Source organism: Cherax quadricarinatus, chromosome 5, assembly GCF_038502225.1.
Source record: "Cherax quadricarinatus isolate ZL_2023a chromosome 5, ASM3850222v1, whole genome shotgun sequence".
Taxonomy (NCBI): Eukaryota; Metazoa; Arthropoda; class Malacostraca; order Decapoda; family Parastacidae; genus Cherax; species Cherax quadricarinatus.
The window spans coordinates 5699420-5725324 of NC_091296.1; the positions used below are offsets into that span (position 1 = coordinate 5699420).

Here is a 25905-nt window from a genome sequence, read left to right on the forward strand (position 1 = left end):
CTCAGCCCTTTCTGGTTCAGTCTCTTGCTGCCCTTTACCCTTTCACCATCCACTGCCCCGCTGTTATCCGTAACCTGTTGCTCATCCATCTCCCTTTTGCCACCTGATGCCCTCGCTTCCTTCCTACCCTGCAGCGCTGTATAGTCCTTGTGGCTTAGCGCTTCTTTTTGATTATAATAATAATAATCTCCCTCCAATCTGATCCAGTCTTTCAATGACGCACCATCCTCATCAGTATTTTCTGTAATATACAAAAAAAGTATACGTAATCATCAGCACAGCCCCTGAAAATTCCCATGTTTTTAAAGTTTCTGAAGGTTTAGATTAAACTTATTAAAGTACTACTACACAACAGACACTACATGTACTACTACACAACACAGAGGCACTGCATGTACTCTGATTGTACACATGTGTGACTCTCTCATTATTCTTACTAATAAAAGTTTCCTACAAATGTTCTTAATTTTTCTAGTAGTATGCTTGCAATAACTTTATTATCCTTGAGGACTCTGCAGTTTTATCACTAGACGCATTGGGTTTGTACAGCATCTGGAAAATGCAACGTATGTAATCAGGTTTGATTCGAGGAGGGGAAGGGGCTCCAATTCCTGAGATCAAGAGCCCTTCAAAAGGTACCAATGTATAATGTAACACTATTTATACTTGCTCAGCATCACTGAATAACCTAGAAGAGTTTAGTGTTTTCTTGCATATAATAACGAGTTGCTCACTTGTAACACTGTTAGATATGTCAAGTTATCAGTAAATGGTTGAGCCACTAGTGTTCAGCAGCTTCACACATGAGGTCTAACAATGTCTACTTAATAAAATATCTTGATAATCCTACATGTTCCATGTAGGTGTTGATGAATGAAATAATTATAATGGTTAGTATCATATATAATGGTGATATCAATATTATACTGTTAGCCCAGGTATCAACAGAATGACTCAGCATTTACATCATTTTTTATTAGATATAAAAATAATAGATTAATGGTTTGAATATTTACATCAGTACATTCATGGTCAAAAACCCACACTGTAAAATAACGCCTCAGTCTTTGTATATTAGGGATGTCTGCAAGATAAAACACTGGCAATAACTGCATTATATCTTCAACATGAAAGCTGACATCAGTATTTCACAGAAGTAAATGTACCTACAACAATATCCACCGCACACCCTTCAGCCCCTGCTGCACATATTCGCCAATGCTTATCACTTGGCCACAGTGTTCTAGCTCACCTTGTAAATGTTAGTGCTAACCTCTAACTAGCTTGAACTTGTAGAGATTATCTCTTAAAAAATGGCCACTTGTAACTGTATGCCTTTGCTTTTTGAAGTGATAAAATCAACATAATGATATGAGAAAACTAAAGTGCAGTTGGCTGACCCTGAGGTCACTTACAGGGAGATGGAAACAGTAATAGAGAGTATGCTTGGTACACAAATATTAATACACTACAGTACATCAATAACTAGAGCCGACTGCAAAAATAGTTTACAAATAAAACTTTGATGATGCTGAAGCATTTGTGATGGACCTACTCTCCAGTTCTACTAAATTGTTTTCAAGTAACTTAGTTGGAAAAGAATTGTGTTGATTTGGCAGTATGACCTATGACCTGAGATGACCTTTAAATCTAATGGCAGAAATTTTGACTTTGGCTTGAGGATGGTCATCAACATGAGCTGCGATGAGAGTGGTGGACGGAAGCTGGTGACAAGACGGCAGCCACTGCAGCAGTGAGTTACTTGTTGGCTTGGTGCTGTTGAGATTGAATGTGAGCCTGGCCAGCACCTCCAGCTTGAGCAAATAGCATTTGAGCCTGTTGGTGGGACAACTGATAGGGCACAGCCACTCCCTGAGTGTTAACACCCTGAATGCTTACCTGAGGAAGTCAAAACAATGACAATATACAAACACAAATATATATATATATATTTTTTTTCAACAAGTAGGCCGTCTCCCACCTGCTTTTAACATTTCTGTCTTTATCCCATCAATCCCGGCTGCCTTACCCCCTTTCATTTTACCTACTGCCTCACAAACTTCCCCCACACTCACAACTGGCTCTTCCTCACTCCTACAAGATGTTATTCCTCCTTGCCCTATACACGAAATCACAGCTTCCCTATCTTCAACATTTAACAATTCCTCAAAATATTCCTTCCATCTTCCCAATACATCTAACTCTCCATTTAATAACTCTCCTCTCCTATTTTTAACTGACAAATCCATTTGTTCTCTAGGCTTCCTTAACTTGTTAATCTCACTCCAAAACTTTTCTCTCCATTCACTCCTATCAAACACGCTCACGCATGCCCGCTGGAAGTCCAAGCCCCTCGCACACACAACCTCCTTTACCCCCTCCCTCCAACCTTTCCTATGCCGACCCCTACCCCGCCTTCCTTCCACTACAGACTGATACACTCTTGAAGTCATTCTGTTTCGCTCCATTCTCTCTACATGTCCGAACCACCTCAACAACCCTTCCTCAGCCCTCTGGACAACAGTTTTGGTAATCCCGCACCTCCTCCTAACTTCCAAACTACGAATTCTCTGCATTATATTCACACCACACATTGCCCTCAGACATGACATCTCCACCGCCTCCAGCCTTCTCCTCGCTGCAACATTCATCACCCACGCTTCACACCCATATAAATATATATATACATATATATACATATATATATATATATATATATATATATATATATATATTATATATATATATATATATATATATATATATATATATATACACACACACACACATACTGTATATATTTTTTTTTTTATTTATTAACACATCGGCCGATTCCCACCAAGGCAGGGTGGCCCGAAAAAGAAAAACTTTCATCATCATTCACTCCATCACTGTCTTGCCAGAGGGGTGCTTTACACTAGTTATAAAACTGCAACATTAACACCCCTCCTTCAGAGTGTACTTCCCATCTCCAGGACTCAAGTCCGGCCTGCCGGTTTCCCTGAATCCCTTCATAAATGTTACTTTGCTCACACTCCAACAGCACATCAAGTATTAAAAACCATTTGTCTCCATTCACTCCTATCAAATATGCTCATGCATGCTTGCTGGAATATTATACATATATATATTTTTTTTTTATTAACACATTGGCCGTTTCCCACCGAGGCAGGGTGACCCAAAAACAAAGAAAAAACTTCATCATCATTCAACACTTTCACTATCACTCATACATAATCACTGTCTTTGCAGAGGCGCTCAGACACATTAGCTTAAGATGTCCCTCCAAACTGCCAATATCGCAAACCCCTCCTTTGGAGGACTCCCTTTATTACAGAAATGAGCTCAACTATCACTTGTATTATATGAATTATTACAGCTAGTGGAAATCATCATCATCTTTCAACAAATCAGCCATATCCCACTGAGGCAGGGTGGCCCAAAAGAAAAAATGAAAGTTTCTCCTTTGAAATTTAGTAATATATACAAGAAAATGGATCACTAGCCCTTTGCTCAAGCTATTAGAAATACAAAATGTAAATAATGTTTTACTCTGAACTGAGGCTAATACTGTACATTATCTATAGAGAGAAGCATTTATTTCTCTGCATGTATTTCCTACAGTACCCATGAGATTGTCTCTGAGAGAATTTTGTTATTCTGTTTATACATCTTGTTCTTAACCCCTTCAGGGTCCAAGGCCAAAATCTGAAGTGGTGCTCCAGTGTCCAAGAAATTTTGAAAAAAAAAAAAAAAAAAATTATTTTTTCTTACAGAATTAGAGTATATTTTTGTGAAGGTAATAAGACAAAAAAAAAATTCTGATCAGTACTTACTGAGATACAGTGCCAAGAAGTTTGTCAAAAATGATGTTGTGGCGGCAACATCGACGAATTCCACTTACGCGCATTACATTATTTAGCGTTTTTTAAAGTTTTTTTCTTTTCTTTAACAATTTTTTTCTATTCCTACTAACATTTGGGTCCTGAGAGACCAATACTGTATATAATGTATATATATAAACTCACTGTATTGAACACAATAACCGCACTAAAGTTATTATCACATTATTGTTTACCACTGTTGTTTATTACAATAAACATGCACAAATCTTGTATAATACTAATGTTCTATCATATATTTACATATTTACAATCACTGGACATGGTTTTAGAACTGCTGGAGCTTGTGGAACTCCTTGAAACAAGGCACCATGCACAGAGGCACCTTACATTCCTCACACATAAACCGAGTGTCTTTGCGTCTTTGTTGCCGTCGTTTTGTTTGTGCACAGACGATGCATCTCTTCTGAGCAAATTTCTTCTGAGTTGAAGGAAGTTGTATTATGAAATGATCACCTTCCCTCCTCAAACGCTTGGGTATATCCTGAGTAATTCGAGGACCTTGTTGTATAGCAGGTGTTCTTACCTGGTACTTCATTATGAGTTGTCTGACAACAGACAAACAAAATTCACCATACGGTGGTCTGTTGCCAATCTTTATTTGGTACATATTATATGCATTGAGCATAGAAATGTCCATGAGATGGAAGAAAAGTTTCATGTACCACTTGTAACTCTTACGAACACAGTCAACAAAACCAATCTGCATGTCACATTTGTCAACCAAGCGCATGTTTTGTGTATAATCAATCACTGTCACTGGTTTTCGAATACGTTCATTAGTCACTCGATCAACTTTGCCACAGTCTTGCATTTCATTACGGTGAATGGTTGTCAACAATGTGACATCTCGTTTGTCATGCCACCGTAATGCCATGATGTCATTGGCAGTAAACACCTGCACGTCATCACCACGAGCACCTGCGTTGAGCCTGGACATATGTTTACGATTAGAACGCACTGTGCCACACACATCTGTCTTGTTCACTCGCATGAAATCACTGAGTAATGGGCTTGTGTACCAGTTATCGGTATATAATGTATGCCCCTTACCAAGATAAGGTGCCATCATGTTTCTCACTACGTCACCTGAGATACCCAATAACATCTTGGTATCTTTCAATGTTTTACTTCCCGTGTATACAACAATATCCAACACCAGGCCACTGTCACAGTCACAGAGTACAAACAGTTTTATACCAAAGCTTTTCCTCTTGTTCGGTATATACTGCTTGAATGACAGTCTACCTTTGAACAAAATCAAAGACTCATCAATTACAAGATTCTTGAATGGATAAAAGTATATGCTGAACTTTTGTTTGAGATACATGAAAACATTTCTAATCTTGTATAACCTGTCACTTCTGTCAGGCCTGGTTTGTCAGAGAAGTGCAACATACGTAAGAGTAAGATAAACCTGTTCACTGGTATGATTTCACTGAAGACCGGGGTAGAAATTAGCCGATCTGTGGACCAGTATGCTTTTATATTATGCTTATAGACATTAGGCATAAGCATTATTGTTGCAAAAAGCAAATACATTTCTGCAACAGTCGTCTCTTTCCACCTGTGTAGTCTTGACTGTGGTGATATGATCGTATTTGCCATGGTGTACTCAAAATACTTATTACTTTCCCTGACAATAGTTTCCATCAATGGCTGGTCAAAGAATAATTCAAAGAATTCCAGTTCATTGGCCATAGTTCCAAGGAGACAAGTAGGTAGAATTCCACTTTGAGAGTCATCAAAGTGGTGAGGCTTGGGAACAAAATTGGGATTTTGCTGCCAATCCCACATACGGTTTGCTGGTGGATACTGGACATCATAGGCTGGTTGTGCGGGTGGTTGTGGTTGTGGTGGGCTGGTGGCTGACGCTCCGCTTTGTCCTTGAACTGATGAGTCAGCAGCGTGGGTCCCACCCTGGGCTGGTGAGTCATGCATGGCGGTGCCACTACCATCACCACTAACACCATCCACTGATGCCTGTGGTCTATCCATGCCAAGTGTAGCCACATCATCCTCACTATCACTACCTAAAACTGGTGTAGGGCCACGGGATGTACTCCGGGATGTACTCCGGGATATACTCCGGGATATACTCCGGGATATACTCCGGGATGTACTCCAGGATGTACTCCGGGATGTACTCCATCCCCTGGGCACAGCATAGGGTACACTACCCGAGCGCATGCAGCAGCGAACATACCGACGCTTCACTGGTGAATATGATTCCTCACTATCACTACTCGAATGATCGTCGAGCGCAATAAAATCACAATCCACGTCACTATCATCATCATTACTGAAGTCAGAGGCCTGGCCACGCGAAAATATTAGTTTTCTCTTGCGTTGAGGAACAACCGACCGTGAGTCACGAGTGCCCACACCAGAGGTACAGTGGACCCCCGGTTAACGATTTTAATCCGTGCAAGAGGGCTCATCGTTATGCGAAATAATCGTTATGCGAATGAATTTTCCCCTAAGAAATAATGGAAATAAAATTAATCCGTGCAAGACGCCCAAAAGTATGAAAAAAAATTTTTTTTACCACATGAAATGTTAATTTTAATACACACAAACTGAAAAAGGCATGCACAATTAAATGACACTTACTTTTATTGAAGATCTGGTGATGATTGATGGGATGGGAGGAGGGGAGAGAGTGTGTTAGTGTTTAGAAGGGGAATCCCCTTCCATTAGGACTTGAGGTAGTAAGTCCTTTTCTGGGGTTACTTCCCTTCTTCTTTTAATGCCACTAGGGCCAGCTTCAGAGTCACTGGACTTCTTTCGCACAAGATATCTGTCCATAGTGGCCTGTACCTCTCGTTCCTTTATGACTTGCCTAAAGTGTTTCACAACATTGTCAGTGTAATAATCACCAGCACGGCTTGCAATAGTTGTGTGAGGGTGATTTTCATCCATGAAGGTTTGCACTTCAAGCCACTTTGCACAGATTTCCTTAATCTTTGAAGTAGGCAACTTCTTCAATTTCTCTCTCCCCTCCTCCGAAGCAATTTCCTCAGGTGTGGCCTCTTGCTGTTGAAGTTGATCTAGCAGCTCATCAGTGGTTAGTTCTTCATTGTCCTCCTCCACCAACTCTTCCACATCCTCCCCACTAACCTCCAACCCCAAGGACTTTCCCAATGCCACAATGGATTCCTCAACTGGCACAGGATTCTCAGGGTTAGCCTCAAACCCTTCAAAATCCCTTTTGTCTACACATTCTGGCCACAGTTTCTTCCAAGCAGAGTTCAAGGTCCTCTTTGTCACTTCCTCCCAAGCCTTACCTATAAGGTTTACACAATTGAGGATATTAAAGTGATCTCTCCAAAACTCTCTTAGAGTCAGTTGAGTTTCTGAGGTCATTACAAAGCACCTTTCAAACAGAGCTTTTGTGTACAGTTTCTTGAAGTTGGAAATAACCTGCTGGTCCATGGGCTATAGGAGAGGAGTGGTATTAGGAGGCAAAAACTTCACCTTAATGAAGCTCATGTCCCCATAAAGTCGCTCTGCCACGTCTGTAGGATGACCAGGGGCATTGTCTAACACCAGGAGGCACTTAAGTTCTAATTTCTTTTCAGTTAGGTAATTTTTCACATTGGGGGCAAATGCATGGTGTAACCAGTTATAGAAAAATTCCCTAGTGACCCATGCCTTACTGTTTGCCCTCCACAGCACACACAAATTATCCTTGAGGACATTCTTTTGCCTGAACGCTCTGGGAGTTTCAGAGTGATACACTAATAAAGGCTTCACTTTGCAATCACCAGTAGCATTGGCACACATCAACAAAGTAAGCCTGTCTTTCATAGGCTTATGTCCTGGGAGTGCCTTTTCCTCCTGAGTAATGTAGGTCCTGCTTGGCATTTTCTTCCAGAACAGGCCTGTTTCATCACAATTAAACACTTGTTCAGGTTTCAGTCCTTCAGTTTCTATGTACTCCTTGAATTCCTGCACATATTTTTCAGCCGCTTTGTGGTCCGAACTGGCAGCCTCACCATGCCTTATCACACTATGGATGCCACTACGCTTCTTAAATCTCTCAAACCAACCTTTGCTGGCCTTAAATTCACTCACATCATCACTAGTTGCAGGCATTTTTTTAATTAAATCGTCATGCAACTTCCTAGCCTTTTCACATATGATCGCTTGAGAGACGCTATCTCCTGCTATCTGTTTTTCATTTATCCACACCAATAAGAGTCTCTCAACATCTTCCATCAATTGCGATCTTTGTTTCGAAAACACAGTTGAACCTTTGGCAAGAACAGCTTCCTTGATTGTCTTTCTGGTGCCCACAATAGTAGCGATGGTTGATTGGGGTTTCTTGTACAGCTTGACTAGGTCGGCTATACGCACTCCACTTTCATACTTATCAATTATCTCTTTCTTCATCTCTATAGTAATTCTTACCCTTTGAGGTGTAGGGTTGGCACTAGAAGCTTTCTTGGGGCCCATGGTCACTTATTTTCCAGAAACAGCACCGAAAATACTGTAATAATACGAAATATTCCGAGTGTATGCTTGGATGTTACCGCGGAGGCTGGCTGGTAAACAATGGGACGGAGCGGCACATGTGAGGCTGGCTGAGGGCACATTGGACGCGTCTCGGACGAAAATCGGTATGCGGGTTTTTAATCGGTATGCGGGGCAAAAATTTTGCGATAAAAGTAATCGTTATGCGGAAAAATCGCTATGCGATGCCATCGTTATGCGGGGGTCCACTGTATTATCGATATCCTGGTCATTCTTTTCGGTCACTAACTGATCAAAGCCGTAGAATTCGTCTTCATCTCCACTTCCATCAGTGTCAGAACTATCAGATAGGAAGAGGAGAGTCCCAATTTTCCGTGGAGTGAGAGAGCTGACTTGCGACGAGGCACGGTGAACAAGGGTAACTGAGCCGGCGTTCCCACAATGCTATGCGGGCGCCTAGATTTTTTGTTTATAGCGCAGACCCGTTCTCTCACATGTAGGCCTATGAGCGCTTTTGCGCTAAATTTGACGGCGCTAGAATTTTGGCGTAGATCTACGGTTTGGACACTCAACGTGAAGCCGTAGATCAACGGGATGGACCTTGAAAGGGTTAATGACCAGGATGTGTTCTAGATATTCTGCATTAGGAGAAACAATCTTTCCCATAAATGTCCATGTTATAACTGGAGAGCTGTATGACCCTTATGGTTTTAGCACTTGGTTATGAGTATAATAATATACCTGAAGAAGCTTTTCTTGAAAAAATTCTAGTACAGTATACAGTGCCTTTCCTATTAGAGAATTGTAAATCAAACATACCACTTATAACATGGAAATTTAAACCATACAACTACAGAAATAACCCAAAAATGATACAAATAAACATTCCAAAATAGTAGAAAAAGAAAGACAGAACACTGAGGTCTATACTCCCCCCCCCCTATTACATTAAAGAAAATAAACACTGAGGATCCATGAGTTTCCTCTCTGCAAGTGTCTTGAGGAATGTATCTCTTGTAGATGCTGAGGGACTACAGTAATGGTTCATTTTGTGTGGTACAGAACTTAAGCAAAACCAATTATTTTAAAAAGCCAATATGCATTAAAAGACAAGTGCAAGTTTATGCAAACTCACTTGTGCAGGATTCAAAGTGGATACAGTGATTGTAGGCGACTGAAGTGAGGGTGGTGACGTGATAGCTACTGGCTGAACTATGGATGATGATGCCCCTGCCAGAGTACCAGTTGCCAGGGTGACTGTACCAGTGGCTGGATGAAGTGCTGCAGACACTGGAATGCTGCTGGTGCCCACACCTAAGACTCCCCCAACACTGGAGCCCACTGCTATACTACTCTGAAAGCCACCAGTCGAGCTAGTAGTAGTGTACTGCAGTCCTCCCTAATACAAAGACAATACTATTACAATAAACATATTCAAGACTCACAAAATTTTAAAAACAAAATTTCAAAACAAAAAATTACAAACCAAGTAGGGCTCAAACCCATGAGAGTAATAAAACTCACAGACCAGTCAATTTTAGGGGGTGACATGGACCTACTGACCCGCATGAGTAAGTAGGTCCGCTGCAGTGTTCCTTCTTTCTTATATTCTTATGATTCCCTGGCCATGGGTTAGAACCTCACCTGTTGTGTGATTAAAGATTTGTAAGAAATGCTAATTTTTAAAGTCACAGGCAGCTCTTCTGTTCAGTAAAGTAGAGGAAACACAGCCTCTTCTACAGATATCTGTATCTTACAGTTAGGATGCTACACTGTGATTGCTGAAATTCTTAAATCACAATAAAAAAGGTGATTTTTTAAACTTATGATGCACCTTGTGGTTAATTCTTTATAAATGCATGCAGAGACATCTTAACTAGCGGTTTGTTACTACCATAGTTAAAACAGGCTATTTGGAAATAGATATGGAGGTGGGAAGCACAGTACCTGCACTATGAAAGATGGGTTGGAATGTTACAGTTGGGAGGGGCATCTGAAGTGTAATATCAACACATTTCTGACAAGAGTGAAAGACAGTGAAAGTATTTTCAGGTTAAACTACCTGAGTGGGAGATGGCCAGAGTATTAAAAAAAGTTTTAATGGAAATTCACTTGAACACTTTTACACTGGATTACAAGGTGAACTGAAACCATACTCTGAATTCTCTGCATGTTATTCACACCATATTTAACCTTCAAACATAATATCTCCAATGCCTCCAGCCTCCTCCTTGCTGCAATGTTTAAAACCCATGTTTCACACCAATACAACAGTGTTAAAGGTTTTCTTCTTTTTATTTTTAGTAAGCTGTATGGGTATTTGGAGTGGCATCTAAATTGTCATATCTGAGCACCTCTGCAAAGACAGCAATTATGTGTGAATGATGGTGAAAGTTTCTTTTTGGGTCATCTGCCTCGGTGGGAGACAGCCGACGTGTTAAAAAAAAAAAGTGTTGGTATCGCTATACTCTGGTACATTCCCCATTCTTCCTCAATGAAAAACGTTCCTTTTCTCCACAGATGCCTTAATGCACCACCTACTTTCTTCTATTCTATGATTCACCTTGTCTTTCATAAGTCCATTTGCCAACAGATCTTCCTCCAAATATCTGAACACATTTACTTCCTTTATTACTCCATACTTCCTCTCACCAATCTAATATCCAATCTTTCATTGTCTAGATCTCTGTTACTTTCACCTTGCTCTTCCCTATGTTCACTTTAAATTTCCTTCTTTTACACACACACTAAAATTCCTGCACCAACTTTTGCAACTTTTCTTCAGTCTCCAAAAAGTACATTGTCATTGGTAAAAAGCAACTGTAATGGGTCTCACTTATTTTTTTTAACACTGGCCATTTCCCACTGAGGTAGGGTGACCTGAAAAAGAAATACTTTCAGCATCACCATCACTATATGCTTCATATATTACCATCACTATATGCTTCATAAATCACCACTTGATGTGTCATATATCACCATCACTATATGCTTCATGTATCACCATCACTATACACTTCATGTATCACCATCACTATACACTACTACTACTTAGTCAATACATTTGCAATACCTATAACACTGCTCTCTTATTCACCCTACAAATAAAGATTCCAAATCTTACCTTGATCATCATAAATCTAGACTAGAACTCCTCTACATATACCACGAGGTATGTTTACATATAACAGCAAATGAATATCCAAAGAGTAATGAACACTTGTCAATACTCAATAATAACCCATGTGGAGACAGTAAATCAGGAGATTAATTGATGTATCAACCCCTTTGAGGATCCTATTCAACAGATTATCTGCTGAAGAGGATCCCAGAAGGGGTCAAAATATACAGATCAATTAATCTTCTGAGTTTCTGTCTCCATGTGGGTTATTATTGAGCATAACAGCAAATGTTAATAACCAAGTCAGTATACCTTATAAACCTGTTGTACACTTAAGCTGCCATACTGAGCCATAATGAGTTGGTCGTTAACTTGCCGTAGCTCTTCCTGCTGCCGCAAAATTTGCTGTTTTAATTCTGCATGTTTCCTTCTTAGCTGGTCTTGAAGTTGCTTCTGGTCAGGACTTAATACCAGGGACTGCCGAAGACCCTGCCAGAGTTAGAGATACAGGGTATGTTGTAAATACATCAAGAGGAAAATACTCCTTATTTCAACTCTAGTGATTTGAAAAAAAAAAATTAGTAGACAAAAATAACAAATATTATGCTAATGTTTAAAAAAAGTGATAGCAAAGACCTTTTAGATCTGTCTTACCAGTGAATTTTGCAAATAAGACAATATTTATATAAACATGGTGAAGAAAAGACATTTGCAGAAGGGGATTTTAGTGAGACATTTTGATCTGCTAAGATCTTTATCAAGTTATACAAACCATAAAATTGCTTACACAATGCATATACTGTATACTGGTAGGAGAGGAAAATATGAGGCGAGTGGAAATCATAAGATCATGATGAATTGTGGATATGTGGAGCACTGCAGGAGGCTCACGGGACTATTATGAAGAGATGCTGTCTGGTGTCTGGATGGTATGTTGGCCCTAATTCCTCTACATTTCATCATGCTGAACTAGTCCACTGGACCTCCTGAAATACTCCACAGACCTACGATTCATCACACTCCAATTACATCCCACACCTCACATTTTTCTCTCTTACCAGTACAGGTCCACATCCCTTTATCCAGAATTCTGAAATCTGAAAAGTTCCGAAAACCAAAGTTTTTTTCGTGGAGTGTGGAGCATCAGTCATTTCAGTGCTGGGTCATGCCACCACATGGTGGCGTTGAGAATCATTCTGAAATTTGAAAAAGGCTGAAATTCAAAACAATACTGGCCCCAAGGGTTTTGGATAAAGGGATGTGGACCTGTATATAACACACCATTCTGTTCCCACTGAAGTAAGGTAACCCAAAAAAGAGGAATCGCTTTCATCATCATTTATTCAATCACTATCTTACCAGAATCATGTTTATATCACAGTTCAGATGACCCTTTGAACTGCTATATCTCCACTGCTCCTCCTTCAGGGTGTAGGCAATGTACATACCTCCTCCTCCTCCTCCTCCTCCTCCTCTACATGACTAGGTAAAGATTTTAAGAAATTAAAATTGCCAATAGAAGGATATTCACAAAAAGGTCTTTTCTTCACCACTTTTCGTAGTGCACCACTGGGATTCAACCCAACATAAATGTGGATTCAACTTCAAGAGAACAACAATGTAATATTAAATAATGTAACCTCACAGTTTATCTCAGAAAATCTTTTATAAAGTCAGAGATGCAATTACTGTCTTTTGCTAAGTCATTTTTTATTACTCAGTGAAATGACAGGAATGCAAGAGTTACCAGAATACTGTAACAGTACAGTAATTACTACTACCTCTAACAGGTTAGATAACAAATTTCTTAGAGAAGATAAAACACTTGCAAATCAGAGATATGCTCACCTCTCTGGAATAAATAGGTTAAACTCCATTGAATTACTACCAGTGAAGATTTAACTCTACAGCCTCTCCTCACTTAGTGACATACTTGTTTACTGACCACTTGGAGTTACAACCAGCTCTCCTACTAGTATGCAAACCTAAGTAATGTATATTAGAACTGATTTCCTCTATTCTGTTTATTACAGTATACACTAAATGCTGTAAAGAGCTTTTATGAGGATAGTGAGGCTCAGGTTAGGGTATGTAGAAGAGAGGGAGAATACTTCCCGGTAAAAGTAGGTCTTAGACAGGGATGTGTAATGTCACCATGGTTGTTTAATATATTTATAGATGGGGTTGTAAAAGAAGTAAATGCTAGGGTGTTCGGGAGAGGGGTGGGATTAAATTATGGGGAATCAAATTCAAAATGGGAATTGACACAGTTACTTTTTGCTGATGATACTGTGCTTATGGGAGATTCTAAAGAAAAATTGCAAAGGTTAGTGGATGAGTTTGAGAATGTGTGTAAAGGTAGAAAGTTGAAAGTGAACATAGAAAAGAGCAAGGTGATGAGGGTATCAAATGATTTAGATAAAGAAAAATTGGATATCAAATTGGGGAGGAGGAGTATGGAAGAAGTGAATGTTTTCAGATACTTGGGAGTTGAAGTGTCGGCAGATGGATTTGTGAAGGATGAGGTTAATCATAGAATTGATGAGGGAAAAAAGGTGAGTGGTGCGTTGAGGTATATGTGGAGTCAAAAAACGTTATCTATGGAGGCAAAGAAGGGAATGTATGAAAGTATAGTAGTACCAACACTCTTATATGGATGTGAAGCTTGGGTGGTAAATGCAGCAGCGAGGAGACGGTTGGAGGCAGTGGAGATGTCCTGTCTAAGGGCAATGTGTGGTGTAAATATTATGCAGAAAATTCGGAGTGTGGAAATTAGGAGAAGGTGTGGAGTTAATAAAAGCATTAGTCAGAGGGCAGAAGAGGGGTTGTTGAGGTGGTTTGGTCATTTAGAGAGAATGGATCAAAGTAGAATGACATGGAAAGCATATAAATCTATAGGGGAAGGAAAGAGGGGTAGGGGTCGTCCTCGAAAGGGTGGGAAAGAGGGGGTAAAGGAGGTTTTGTGGGCGAGGGGCTTGGACTTCCAGCAAGCATGCATGAGCGTGTTAGATAGGAGTGAATGGAGACGAATGGTACTTGGGACATGACGATCTGTTGGAGTGTGAGCAGGGTAATATTTAGTGAAGGGATTCAGGGAAACCGGTTATTTTCATATAGTCGGACTTGAGTCCTGGAAATGGGAAGTACAATGCCTGCACTTTAAAGGAGGGGTTTGGGATATTGGCAGTTTGGAGGGATATGTTGTGTATCTTCATACGTATATGCTTCTAAGCTGTTGTATTCTGAGCACCTCTGCAAAAGCAGTGATAATGTGTGAGTGTGGTGAAAGTGTTGAATGATGATGAAAGTATTTTCTTTTTGGGGATTTTCTTTCTTTTTTTGGGTCACCCTGCCTCGGTGGGAGACGACCGACTTGTTGGAAAAAAAAAAAAAAATTACACTACTGTATAAACATTTAAAAATATACTAAAAATGTTATAGATGGTGCAAAGATGACATTAAAAAAATATCTAAAGATGGTTGACACAAACCCACTACCAGTACAGTATGCTCCTTGTTTAATGACCAATTCGCTTACCGACCTACAATAGGAATGGAACTTGGTCGTTAAGTGAGGAGAGGCTGTATTAAATTACTGTCACTGAAGGTCTAACTCCATTCTGAAATAAAAATGCTGAACTGATTCCATTCTTTCAATAAGTGAATTCTAAATATACAGCACCACAGAGCTTAAAACTAATTAAATTTGTCTAAAAAAAAAGACAATTGTGAATTAATCTAATACATTTATCACCTCAGTTGTTGGTACAGGTGGCAGCTGTACAGAAAGGTTTGTCACCACAGGGTTGAGAGGTATGACAGGAGAGAATGGAACAGCAGCTATCTGCACCACCTGAGCTGCTGTACTACACACTGCTGCAGTAGCTGCAGCAGTGTCTGCCCCAGCCACATACTGTGGTGCACCATTACTGCACCCTAGGTACTGCTGCTCCACTCCATAACCACCGCCTGTAACAAACCATTATTTAGGCCTTGTTCCTTAAACCTAATACAGTACTACAATAGTAATATAACTTATTTGAGCTTTATTTCTTAAAATTTACTTAACTAGTGAAAATGATAAGATATAATACTAATGTAAGTCATTATTTTCAACTAACCTACAGAATGGAGGACAAACCTAGAAAACATGGGGTTTGTCCTGACCTGTTATCAGGGTGTGACTTTTTTATAATGCATTATAAAGTATAACACCGGCCATAAAACCTAACCTACTAGCAACTCGACTAACACACAAAAAAAAATAGCATGTGTTAATTTATAGGAAATGTTAAAAAAATGATGGGACCTTGTAAGAAATTGATGTTGGGAATCTCATAAGAAAATTGATGCTGGGACCTCATAAGAAAACTGATGCTGGGACCTATTAAGAAAATTGGTGTTGGGAATGCCATAAGAAAATTAAGGTAGTGAAATGAGGCTAGGTTATGCCTTATAAACGACTGACTCACCTGAAGTATGTGAGCTGGCACTGCCCGAGGGTGACATAACCATCATGTGAAGAAAGTGGTCTTCCTTCTTCTCTTCCTCGCAGGAACCAGAGAGCCGTGATGATAAAGAACGTGACACCTCAGGAGGAAACTCTATCTTACGGTAGTATCGTTCCTTATTCACAGATTTTGAACTGTAGTGTACATTGCTTTCCTAAGAAGTAGTTTAAAAAACATTTAATTTATTTCCTATCCTGTATTTTAACACTGAATATTCTAGGCAGGAAAAGCCTATAACAAACATAGGCAATGGACAGTTTATATAATATACAGTAAAACTGTCCAATATAAAATACACACATGGACATCAAAATTCAAACAACCCTCTTAGCTACTATAGAGTGCAGGTACTGTACTTTCCACCTCCAGGATTCAAGTATGGATAACCAGTTTCCCCTGCATTCCAGTAGCACATCAAGCCATAAAAATCACTTATCTGTACTCAATCTGATCTTGTACACTCACAAAAGCCTTTTGGATGCCCAAGCATCTACCACTCAAAACTTCCCTTACCCATCCTCCCTCCAACCCTTCTTGAAATAACCCATATTCCTCCTCCTTTCCACCCCAGATTTATGCACCCTCTTGATCAACCTGTTTTACTCCTCCTCTCTAAATGTCTTCTAATTTCTATGCTCTGAACTCTCTTCACAATACTCATACCACACACTGATTTCAAACCTGACATCTCTGTTGCCTCTAGCACCTTCCTTGTGCCCATGTAAAAGTGTTACTCATCTGCCGTGACATTGACTCCCAGATATCTAAATATCGTACATGTTAAAAGCACGTATATGTCATTCTTTGATGGCTCATTAGAAATGTTATGTCTGTGCTTTTCCAGAAAGACAGTTAAGGATTTTGTGATAGTGAATGTATTTTCCTACTTTGGGTCTCCACTGCCTTGGTGGGAAACAGCTATGTCAAAAAATTTATTAATGTACTATGGTATGCACAATTTTATTACAAAATACAAAATATTACATTATTATTCTCCTATATATAAGGACACAAGAGCAAGACAATATTTAACTGGGAGAGAAGCTTAACTTTGTGTTTTTAAAATTTTTTTTTTTTCAACAAGTCGGCCGTCTCCCACTGAGGCAGGGTGACCCAAAAAAGAAAGAAAATCCCCAAAAAGAAAATACTTTCATCATTCAACACTTTCACCACACTCACACATTATCACTGTTTTGCAGATGTGCTCAGGATACAACAGTTTAGAAGCATATACATAAAAAGATACACAACATATCCCTCCAAACTGCCAATATCCCAAACCCCTCCTTTAAAGTGCAGGCATTGTACTTCCCATTTCCAGGACTCAAGTCCGACTATATGAAAATAACCAGTTTCCCTGAATCCCTTCACTAAATATTACCCTGCTCACACTCCAACAGATTGTCAGGTCCCAAGTACCATTCGTCTCCATTCACTCCTATCTAACACGTTCATGCACGCTTGCTAGAAGTCCAAGCCCCTCGCCCACAAAACCTCCTTTACCCCCTCTCTCCAATATCCTATATCAATATCCTATATCCTCTATCCTATATCCTCTATCCTATATCCTCTATCCTATATCATTTAGAAAACATTCATTAATTCATATACAATAATTAGAAATATAATCAAATGAAAGGAAAAGCCAAAGGTTAGTTCTAACCTGCTGTATGGAGCCATGAGAGACATGTGAGGTGACAGAAACGTCTGAGCACGGGGAGACAGGAGGAGCGAGATCGTCTATAAGTAACTGTGATGGCTTCTGTTCATGTTGCTGCTGTTGTTGCTGCTGTTGCTTCTGCATTGCATGTTGCAATCGCAGTCGTTTGGTACTCGATCCACCATCACTCAAGCTGCTACCACCACTGTATTGACTAGACTCTATTAAGCAGGCAATATTAACAATCATTAAATTAATTTTAGAGCTTTTACAGATAAATTTACATTAATGTGTACTGTATACATATATTTCAGACAATGTGAAGACAAGAATGCAATATAATCTCCATATTTTGACACCTGTCCTAATCTAATGCTGGAAAAGAGACTGCTCTTGTTTACAATACAATTTTCTTTGTGTTCCAACTTAGTTGTTCAAAAACATAATACAGGAGGGCCCCGCTTTACGGCGTTTCACTTTACGGCGTTCCACTAATATGGTCATTTCAAATTATGACCAAAACTCGCTATACGGCTCCCCCCACCTGACTTTCTAATACGGTCACCGTGCCCCACCCTGTTTGTTTACATTCTTCGTGAGCTCAGTAAGCACTAAGTCTCTCCATTTTGTCTGGAAACTCCAAAATTTCAAATGTTTTTAAAAGTTATTTCAAGGGCTCTGGTGGCCTGGTGGTTAACGCTCTCGCTTCACACGGTGAGGGCCTGGGTTCGATTCCCAGCCAGAGTAGAAACATTGGACGTGTTTCTTTCCACCTGTTGTCTATGTTCCCCATCAGTAAAATGGGTACCTGGGTGTTAGTCGACTGGTGTGGGTCGCATCCTGGGACACTGACCTAAGGAGGCCTGGTCACAGACCGGGCCGCGGGGGCGTTGACCCCCGGAACTCTCTCCAGATAAACTCCAGATATTTTATATATACTCTGATAATTATACTTATGTATACCTGTACTTAAATAAACTTACATACTGTGCTGGCATGCAGGTACACATTAAAATCAGTAAGAGTGTCTTATGTCTCCAGACGTCATATTAGTAATGATTATAATAATCATCGAGTCTCATTTAAATGTCGTATATTACGTTAAATACACATTTTCATTAATCCATCTATGATATTTTTTTCAAAATTATATAATAAACACGATACATAACATAAAAAGATGATAAATACACCCCACAACAGAATAAACATAAATATGAGAAGTGGTAGCAGACGACTTGCACAAGTGACGCCATATTAGAAATGATAATAATAATAATAATAATAATAATAATAATAATAATAATAATAATAATAATCACCGAGTCTCATTAAATGTTGTATATTACGTTAATATACACATTTTCATTAATCCATCCATTATATTTTTTTCAAAATTATATAATAAACACGATACATAACATAAAAAGATGATAAATACACCCCACAATAGAATAAATAAACATAAATATGAGATGTGGTAGCCAGGTAACTTGTACAAGTGACGCCAAGAATAACATTTTCTCTAATCTAACATAAGAGAAAATGTGTTACTGGGGGTAACTGTAGAAAATTATTCCTTTCGTATGTAAGTAAGTAAGTTTATTCAGGTATACACAAATACAGTTACATAGATTATCATACATAACAACATATGTGTAGAGAACCTAGGATAACCCAAAAAAGTCAGAGTGACTTATTTCCATTGCCTTCACTCAGAGCATCATTTCTTCTCAAAATGATGTTACATGAGAAGAGAGTGTTCTACTTTATTTATTCTACCGTATCAATGTAGAGACAACCTGTACACAATGTAACTTGTACACAAACCAGACGTGTACACTTCGTTTACAAAACTTACCTTCGCCTGGTTTGTTTACATAACTCTGCGCCTGTCCTCTCTCATGCACTCATTCTTTCTCTCTCTCATTTATTCGTTTTATCTCATTTACTTACTCCTGACCCTACATTAAGACTACAAATATTTTAAGGTAAGTAATGAGTGAACTGTATATACATTTTATCGCTCTGGGATGCTTAAATGTAATAGAATATTATGTGTAGGTGGGTTGGCCTGGTATGGTAGCCTGGCTGACTACCATACATACCACACTTGATTTTTTACAATAAATACTACTCATCTCACCCTATATTTTAAGGTAAGTAATGAGTGAACTGTATATACATTTTATCGCTCTGGGATGCTTAAATATCATAGAATTGTATGTGTGGGTGGGGTGGCCTGGTATGGTAACCTGGCTGACTACCATACATACCACACTTGATTTCTTACAATAAATACTACTTGTCTCACAATAGATTAAGACTATAAATATTTTAAGGTAAGTAATGAGTGCACTATGTGTGTATTGTACTTTTTTATTGTTTTTTTGATGCCTGGTTCTATTGCTAACTTAATATATGTTAGTGTAAACTTGTTATCTAGTGTTTGTATGCATTTGTAAGTGGAAAAAAAGGGTGTTCCACTTTACGGCGGTTTCCGCTTTACGGCGGTAGCCTGGAACCTAACCAGCCGTATAAGTGGGGCCCTCCTGTAATCCATGAAAAACCATTATTATTATTATAAGATGTTCCAAATGTTGCATTAAAGGCATGCTCGTAGCCCTTCCAATATCAGAAAACAATTACAATAACTAAAATTTACCATTTATTGGTTAAAATTTCTTGAACTACACAATTAAATATTTCAATACATTAAGAGAGGGAGGTATTAGGTAGATGGCGAGAATATTTTGAGGAACTTTTTAAATGTCGATGAAAAAAGGGAGGCGGTAATTTCATGCACTGGCCAGGGAGGTATACCATCTTTTAGGAGTGAAGAAAAGCAGAATGTAAGTGTGGGGGAGGTACGTGAGGCATTATGTAGAATGAAAGGGGGTAAAGCAGCTGGAACTGATGGGATCATGACAGAAATGTTAAAAGCAGGGGGGGATATAGTGTTGGAGTGGTTGGTACTTTTGTTTAATAAATGTATGAAAGAGGGGAAGGTACCTAGGGATTGGAGGAGAGCATGTATAGTCCCTTTATATAAAGGGAAGGGGGACAAAATTGTAAAAATTATAGGGGAATAAGTTTACTGAATATACCAGGAAAAGTGTACGGTACGGTTATTATTGAAAGAATTAGAGGTAAGACAGAATGTAAGATTGTGGATGAGCAAGGAGGCTTCAGAGTGGGTAGGGGATGTGTAGATCAAGTGTTGACATTGAAGCATATATGTGAACAGTATTTAGATAAAGGTAGGGAAGTTTTCATTGCATTTATGGATTTAGAAAAGGCATATGATAGAGTGGATAGGGGAGCAATGTGGCAGATGTTGCAAGTATATGGAATAGGTGGTAAGTTATTAAATGCTGTAAAGAGTTTTTATGAGGATAGTGAGACTCAGGTTAGGGTGTGTAGAAGAGAGGGAGACTACTTCCCGGTAAAAGTAGGTCTTAGACAGGGATGTGTAATGTCACCATGGTTGTTTAATATATATATAGATGGGGTTGTAAAAGAAGTAAATACTAGGGTGTTCAGGAGAGGGGTGGGATTAAATTATGGGGCATCAAATACAAAATGGGAATTGACACAGTTACCTTTTGCTGATGATACTGTGCTTATGGGAGATTCTAAAGAAAAATTGCAAAGGTTAGTGGATGAGTTTGGGAGTGTGTGTAAAGGTAGAAAGTTGAAAGTGAACATAGAAAAGAGTAAGGTGATGAGGGTATCAAATGATGTAGATAAAGAAAAATTGGATATCAAATTGGGGAGGAGGAGTATGGAAGAAATGAATGTTTTCAGATACTTGGGAGTTGACATGTCGGCAGATGGATTTATGAAGGATGAGGTTAATCATAGAATTGATGAGGGAAAAAAGGTGAGTGGTGCGTTGAGGTATATCTTTCTTCTTTCAACACACCGGCCGTATCCCACCAAGGCGGGGTGGCCCAAAAGGAAAAACGAAAGTTTCTCCTTTTACATTTAGTAATATATACAGGAGAAAGGGTTACTAGCCCCTTGCTCTCGGCATTTTAGTCGCCTCTTACAACACGCATGGCTTATGGAGGAAGAATTCTGTTCCACTTCCCCATGGAGGTAAGAGGAAATAAACAAGAACAAGAACTAGAAAGAAATAGAAGAAAACCCAAGGGGGTGTGTATATATATGCTTGTACATATATGTGTAGTGTGACCTAAGTGTAAGTAGAAGTAGCAAGACATACCTGAAATCTTGCATGTGTATGAGACAGGAAAAAAAAGACACCAGCAATCCTACCATCTTGTAAAACAATTCCAGGCTTCAGTTTTACACTCACTTGGCAGGACGGTAGTACCTCCCTGGGAGGTTGCTGTCTACCAACCTACCACTTAGAGTTGAGGTATATGTGGAGTCAAAAAACATTATCTATGGAGGCAAAGAAGGGAATGTATGAAAGTATAGTAGTACCAACACTCTGATATGGGTGTGAAGCTTGGGTTGTGAATGCAGCAGCGAGGAGGCAGTTGGAGGCAGTGGAGATGTCCTGTCTAAGGGCAATGTGTGGTGTAAATATTATGCAGAAAATTCAGAGTGGGAAATTAGGAGAAGGTGTGGAGTTAATAAAAGTATTAGTCAGAGGGCCAAAGAGGGGTTGTTGAGGTGGTTTGATCATTTAGAGAGAATGGATCAAAGTAGAATGACATGGAGAGCATTTAAATCTGTAGAAGGAAGGCGGGGTAGGGGTCGTCCTCGAAAAGGTTGGAAGGAAGGGGTAAGGGAGGATTTGTGGGCGAGGGGCTTGGACTTCCAGCAGGCGTGCATGAGCGTGTTCAATAAGAGCGAATGGAGACGAATGGTATTTGGGACCTGACGATCTACTGGAGCATAAACAGGGTAATATTTAGTGAAGGGATTCAGGGAAACCGGTTATTTTTATATAGCCGGACTTGAGTCCTGGAAATGGGTAGTACAATGCCTGCACTCTAAAGGAGGAGTTCGGGATATTAGCTGTTTGGAGGGATATGTTATGTATCTTTATACGTTGTGTTCTTTATACTGTTGTGTTCTGAGCACCTTTGCAAAAACAGTGATTATGTGTGAGTGAGGTGAAAGTGTTGAATGATGATGAAAGTATTTTCTTTTTGGGGATTTTCTTTCTTTTTGGGTCACCCTGCCTTGGTGGAAGACGGCCGACTTGGTGGAAAAAAAAAAAAAAAAAAAAAAAAAAAGGAGTCCTAGGTAGTAGGTTGGTAGACAGCAACCACCCAGGGAGGTACTACCGTCCTGCCAAGTGAGTGTAATACGAAAGCCTGTAATTGTTTTATATGATGGTAGGATTGCTGGTGTCCTTTTTTCTGTCTCATGAACATGCAAGATTTCAGGCATGTCTTGCTACTTCTACTTACACTTAGGTCACACTACACATACATGTACAAGCACATATATACACACCCCTCTGGGTTTTCTTCTATTTTCTTTCTAGTTCTTATTCTTGTTTATTTCCTCTTATCTCCATGGGGAAGTGGAACAGAATTCTTCCTCCGTAAGTCATGCATGTTTTAAGAGGCAGCTAAAATGCCAGGAGCAAGGGGCTAGTAACCTCTTCTCCTGTATATATTACTAAATGTAAAAGGAGACACTTTCGTTTTTCCTTTTGGGCCACCCCGCCTTGGTGGGATACGGCCGGTGTGTTGAAAGATAGATTAAGAGGAGTGAATGGAGATGAATGGTTTTTGGAACCTTACAAGCAGTTGGAGTGTGAGCAGGGTAATATTTTGTGCAGGGATTCAGGGAAACTGGTTAGCTGGAATTGAGTTCTAAAAATGGGTAGTACAATGCCTGGACTGTAACCCTTTCAGGGTCCAAAGGCCAAATTTCAAAGTGTGCACCAGTGTCCAAGAATTTTCAAAAAATAATTTTATTTTTTCTTATGAAACGGTAGAGAATCTTTTTCTGAAGGTAATAAAACAAAAAGTATGAAATTTAATGGAAAATTGACGAAATTATGCTCTCGCGAATTTTGATGCGTCAGCGATATTTACGCAATGGCGATTTTGCTGACTTTGACTCCCATTTTACGCCAATTACATTATTCCAGTCAACCAAATTCTTAGGTATTTCACTAGTATTACTTCTATTCTATCGATTGAGCACAAGAAATCGCCAACTTAACTGTTTCAACTATAAAATAAAATGATTGGAAATTGGTAATTTGGCCAATTTAGTGCAAAGTTCAAAATATTCCAATTTCAAAATAGGGTCAGAATAAACAATGCAGGCTTTCCTGGCACTAAACTAACATTTCCTCTGTTCATTAGTTATGTTTTTAGGCTTTACAAATGAATTCCATTTTCATTTTTAATTCACATAATGAATTTTTATTCAAACCAAAAAATAGAAGATTTCTGTCATGCAATATTGTAATAATTGTATAAATAATATCAGCACATTTGTGAATGTATATTAGACCCACCAGCTGGCATGTATTAGATGTGTGAGGTCATTTGTTTACTCTTGAACGGCAAAAATTTAACATTTCCGCTATTTTGAGCTCAGTTTCAAGCCATTTTCAGTACTAAAACCAATCAACATCATCTCTATTTCTGTAATATATCTTCCATTCTATCAAATGAGACCAAGAAATCGCAAATACAACTATAAAAACCATACGAAAAAACACTGCAAAGTTGCTGTTTTAATCAAAAATTACAGTCTCAGATTTTTTTTCTCATGCACTGTGTACTGAAGGATTTGTTTTATGTGGTGCACACATACCACATGTATGTATTCTCTCATATCTAGGCCCAACTTTACCACTCACAACTTATCAGAGTGAGCTGAGCTCATGACGTAGATCTACGGTTTGGACCCTCAACGTAAAGCCATAGATCTACGGCACAGACCCTCAAGGGGTTAAAGAGGTGTTTGGAATATTAGCAGTTTGGAGGGACATCTGAACTGTCATATCTGGGTGCCCCTGCAAAGACAGTGATTATATATGAGTAATGGTTAAAGTGTTGAATGATGACAAAAGTTTTTTCTTTCTTTTTTGAGTTGCCCTGTCTTGGTGGGAAATGGCTGATGTGTTAAAACAAAAAATTAAGAGAAGAAATAAAGATGGAGTTAAGGAATCATTATATAATTTATTTTACTCGCAAGAAAAAATATTTAAAAACAGAATACTGTATTGTGTTGAACAAACACAAACATGACTAGTACACAGTGTCCTATATTGCAACACATTTATTGAACTGATCAGGAATACCAAACTTGTATAATGAAATTATAATCAATGGATTATTAATACTGTGTAAAAATATTTCATATAATCAAAACAGTGATAGTGTGAATGATGGTGAAAGTGTTTCTTTGTCAGGTCACCCTAGTTTGGTTGGAGAGAGCTTGTGTGTCAAAAAAAAAAGTGAATGCAGTGTATGCATTAATGTTTTATTTATTTATTTATTTATTTATTTATTTATTTTATGTCTTTGCATGAGATTTTGTATTTACAATAGTGGGTTGCAATACAAAGAGAACCTCTATTATGCCTGGCATTATGGGCCAACTTAACATTATTGGCTTACAGACTACTTAACACTAAGGAGTATATCATAGTTGTGCAGTACGATGGTAATTATTTCATAGTTGTACAGTAGATTGTTAATTATAAATGAATCAAAATTTTTATAATACAAGGATATATTTATATTTGAAAATGCTTTTTTTGAAAACAATGATTCAATTATATTCTTGTCAACAATGGATAATTTATTGTACCATTAAGCAAATCTACATCTTTAAAAACTTGAAAGATAAGAACGACTGCTAAAGTATCAAAAGGTTAGTAAACAGTTGCATATTATAGGAGTCAAAAACAGTTTTGCTACTCTCCAGTGAAGATGCTGTACACATGATGTGATACTTGATGTCTCGCTTGTGGGACCAGTATAACAACACAACACAACACAACACAACACAACACAACACAACACAACACAACACTCACTCACTCACTCACTCACTCACTCACTCACTCACTCACTCACTCACTCACTCACTCACTCTCCCTCCCTCCCTCCCTCTCCCTCCCTCCCTCCCTCTCCCTCCCTCCCTCTCACTCCCTCCCTCTCCCTCCCTCCCTCCCTCTCCCTCCCTCTCCCTCCCTCCCTCCCTCCCTCTCCCTCCCTCTTCCTCCCTCCCTCCCTCTTCCTCCCTCCCTCCCTCTTCCTCTCTCCCTCCCTCTCCCTCCCT

General features: G+C 39.0%; 1 protein-coding gene across 5 annotated transcripts in view; it reads right to left on the reverse strand.

Moving 5' to 3' along the window:
* Nucleotides 1–959: 959 nt before the first annotated feature.
* The window catches only part of LOC128684942 (circadian locomoter output cycles protein kaput), a 136833-nt gene continuing 111887 nt past the window's right edge, over nucleotides 960–25905 (reverse strand). For 3 of the 5 annotated variants that reach the window (XM_070099497.1, XM_070099505.1, XM_070099509.1), the window contains 6 exons: nucleotides 17674–17891; nucleotides 15972–16164; nucleotides 15254–15468; nucleotides 11812–11988; nucleotides 9514–9777; nucleotides 960–1899 (listed from right to left, as the gene is read on the reverse strand). In XM_070099497.1, coding sequence (XP_069955598.1) covers nucleotides 1759–1899; nucleotides 9514–9777; nucleotides 11812–11988; nucleotides 15254–15468; nucleotides 15972–16164; nucleotides 17674–17891 — 1208 coding nt within the window. In that variant the 3' untranslated portion in view covers nucleotides 960–1758. Of the gene's footprint in view, nucleotides 1900–9513; nucleotides 9778–9934; nucleotides 10023–11811; nucleotides 11989–15253; nucleotides 15469–15971; nucleotides 16165–17673; nucleotides 17892–25905 lie in introns of those variants that run through there. The other 2 variants (XM_070099501.1, XM_070099511.1) reach the window with 2 other exon arrangements.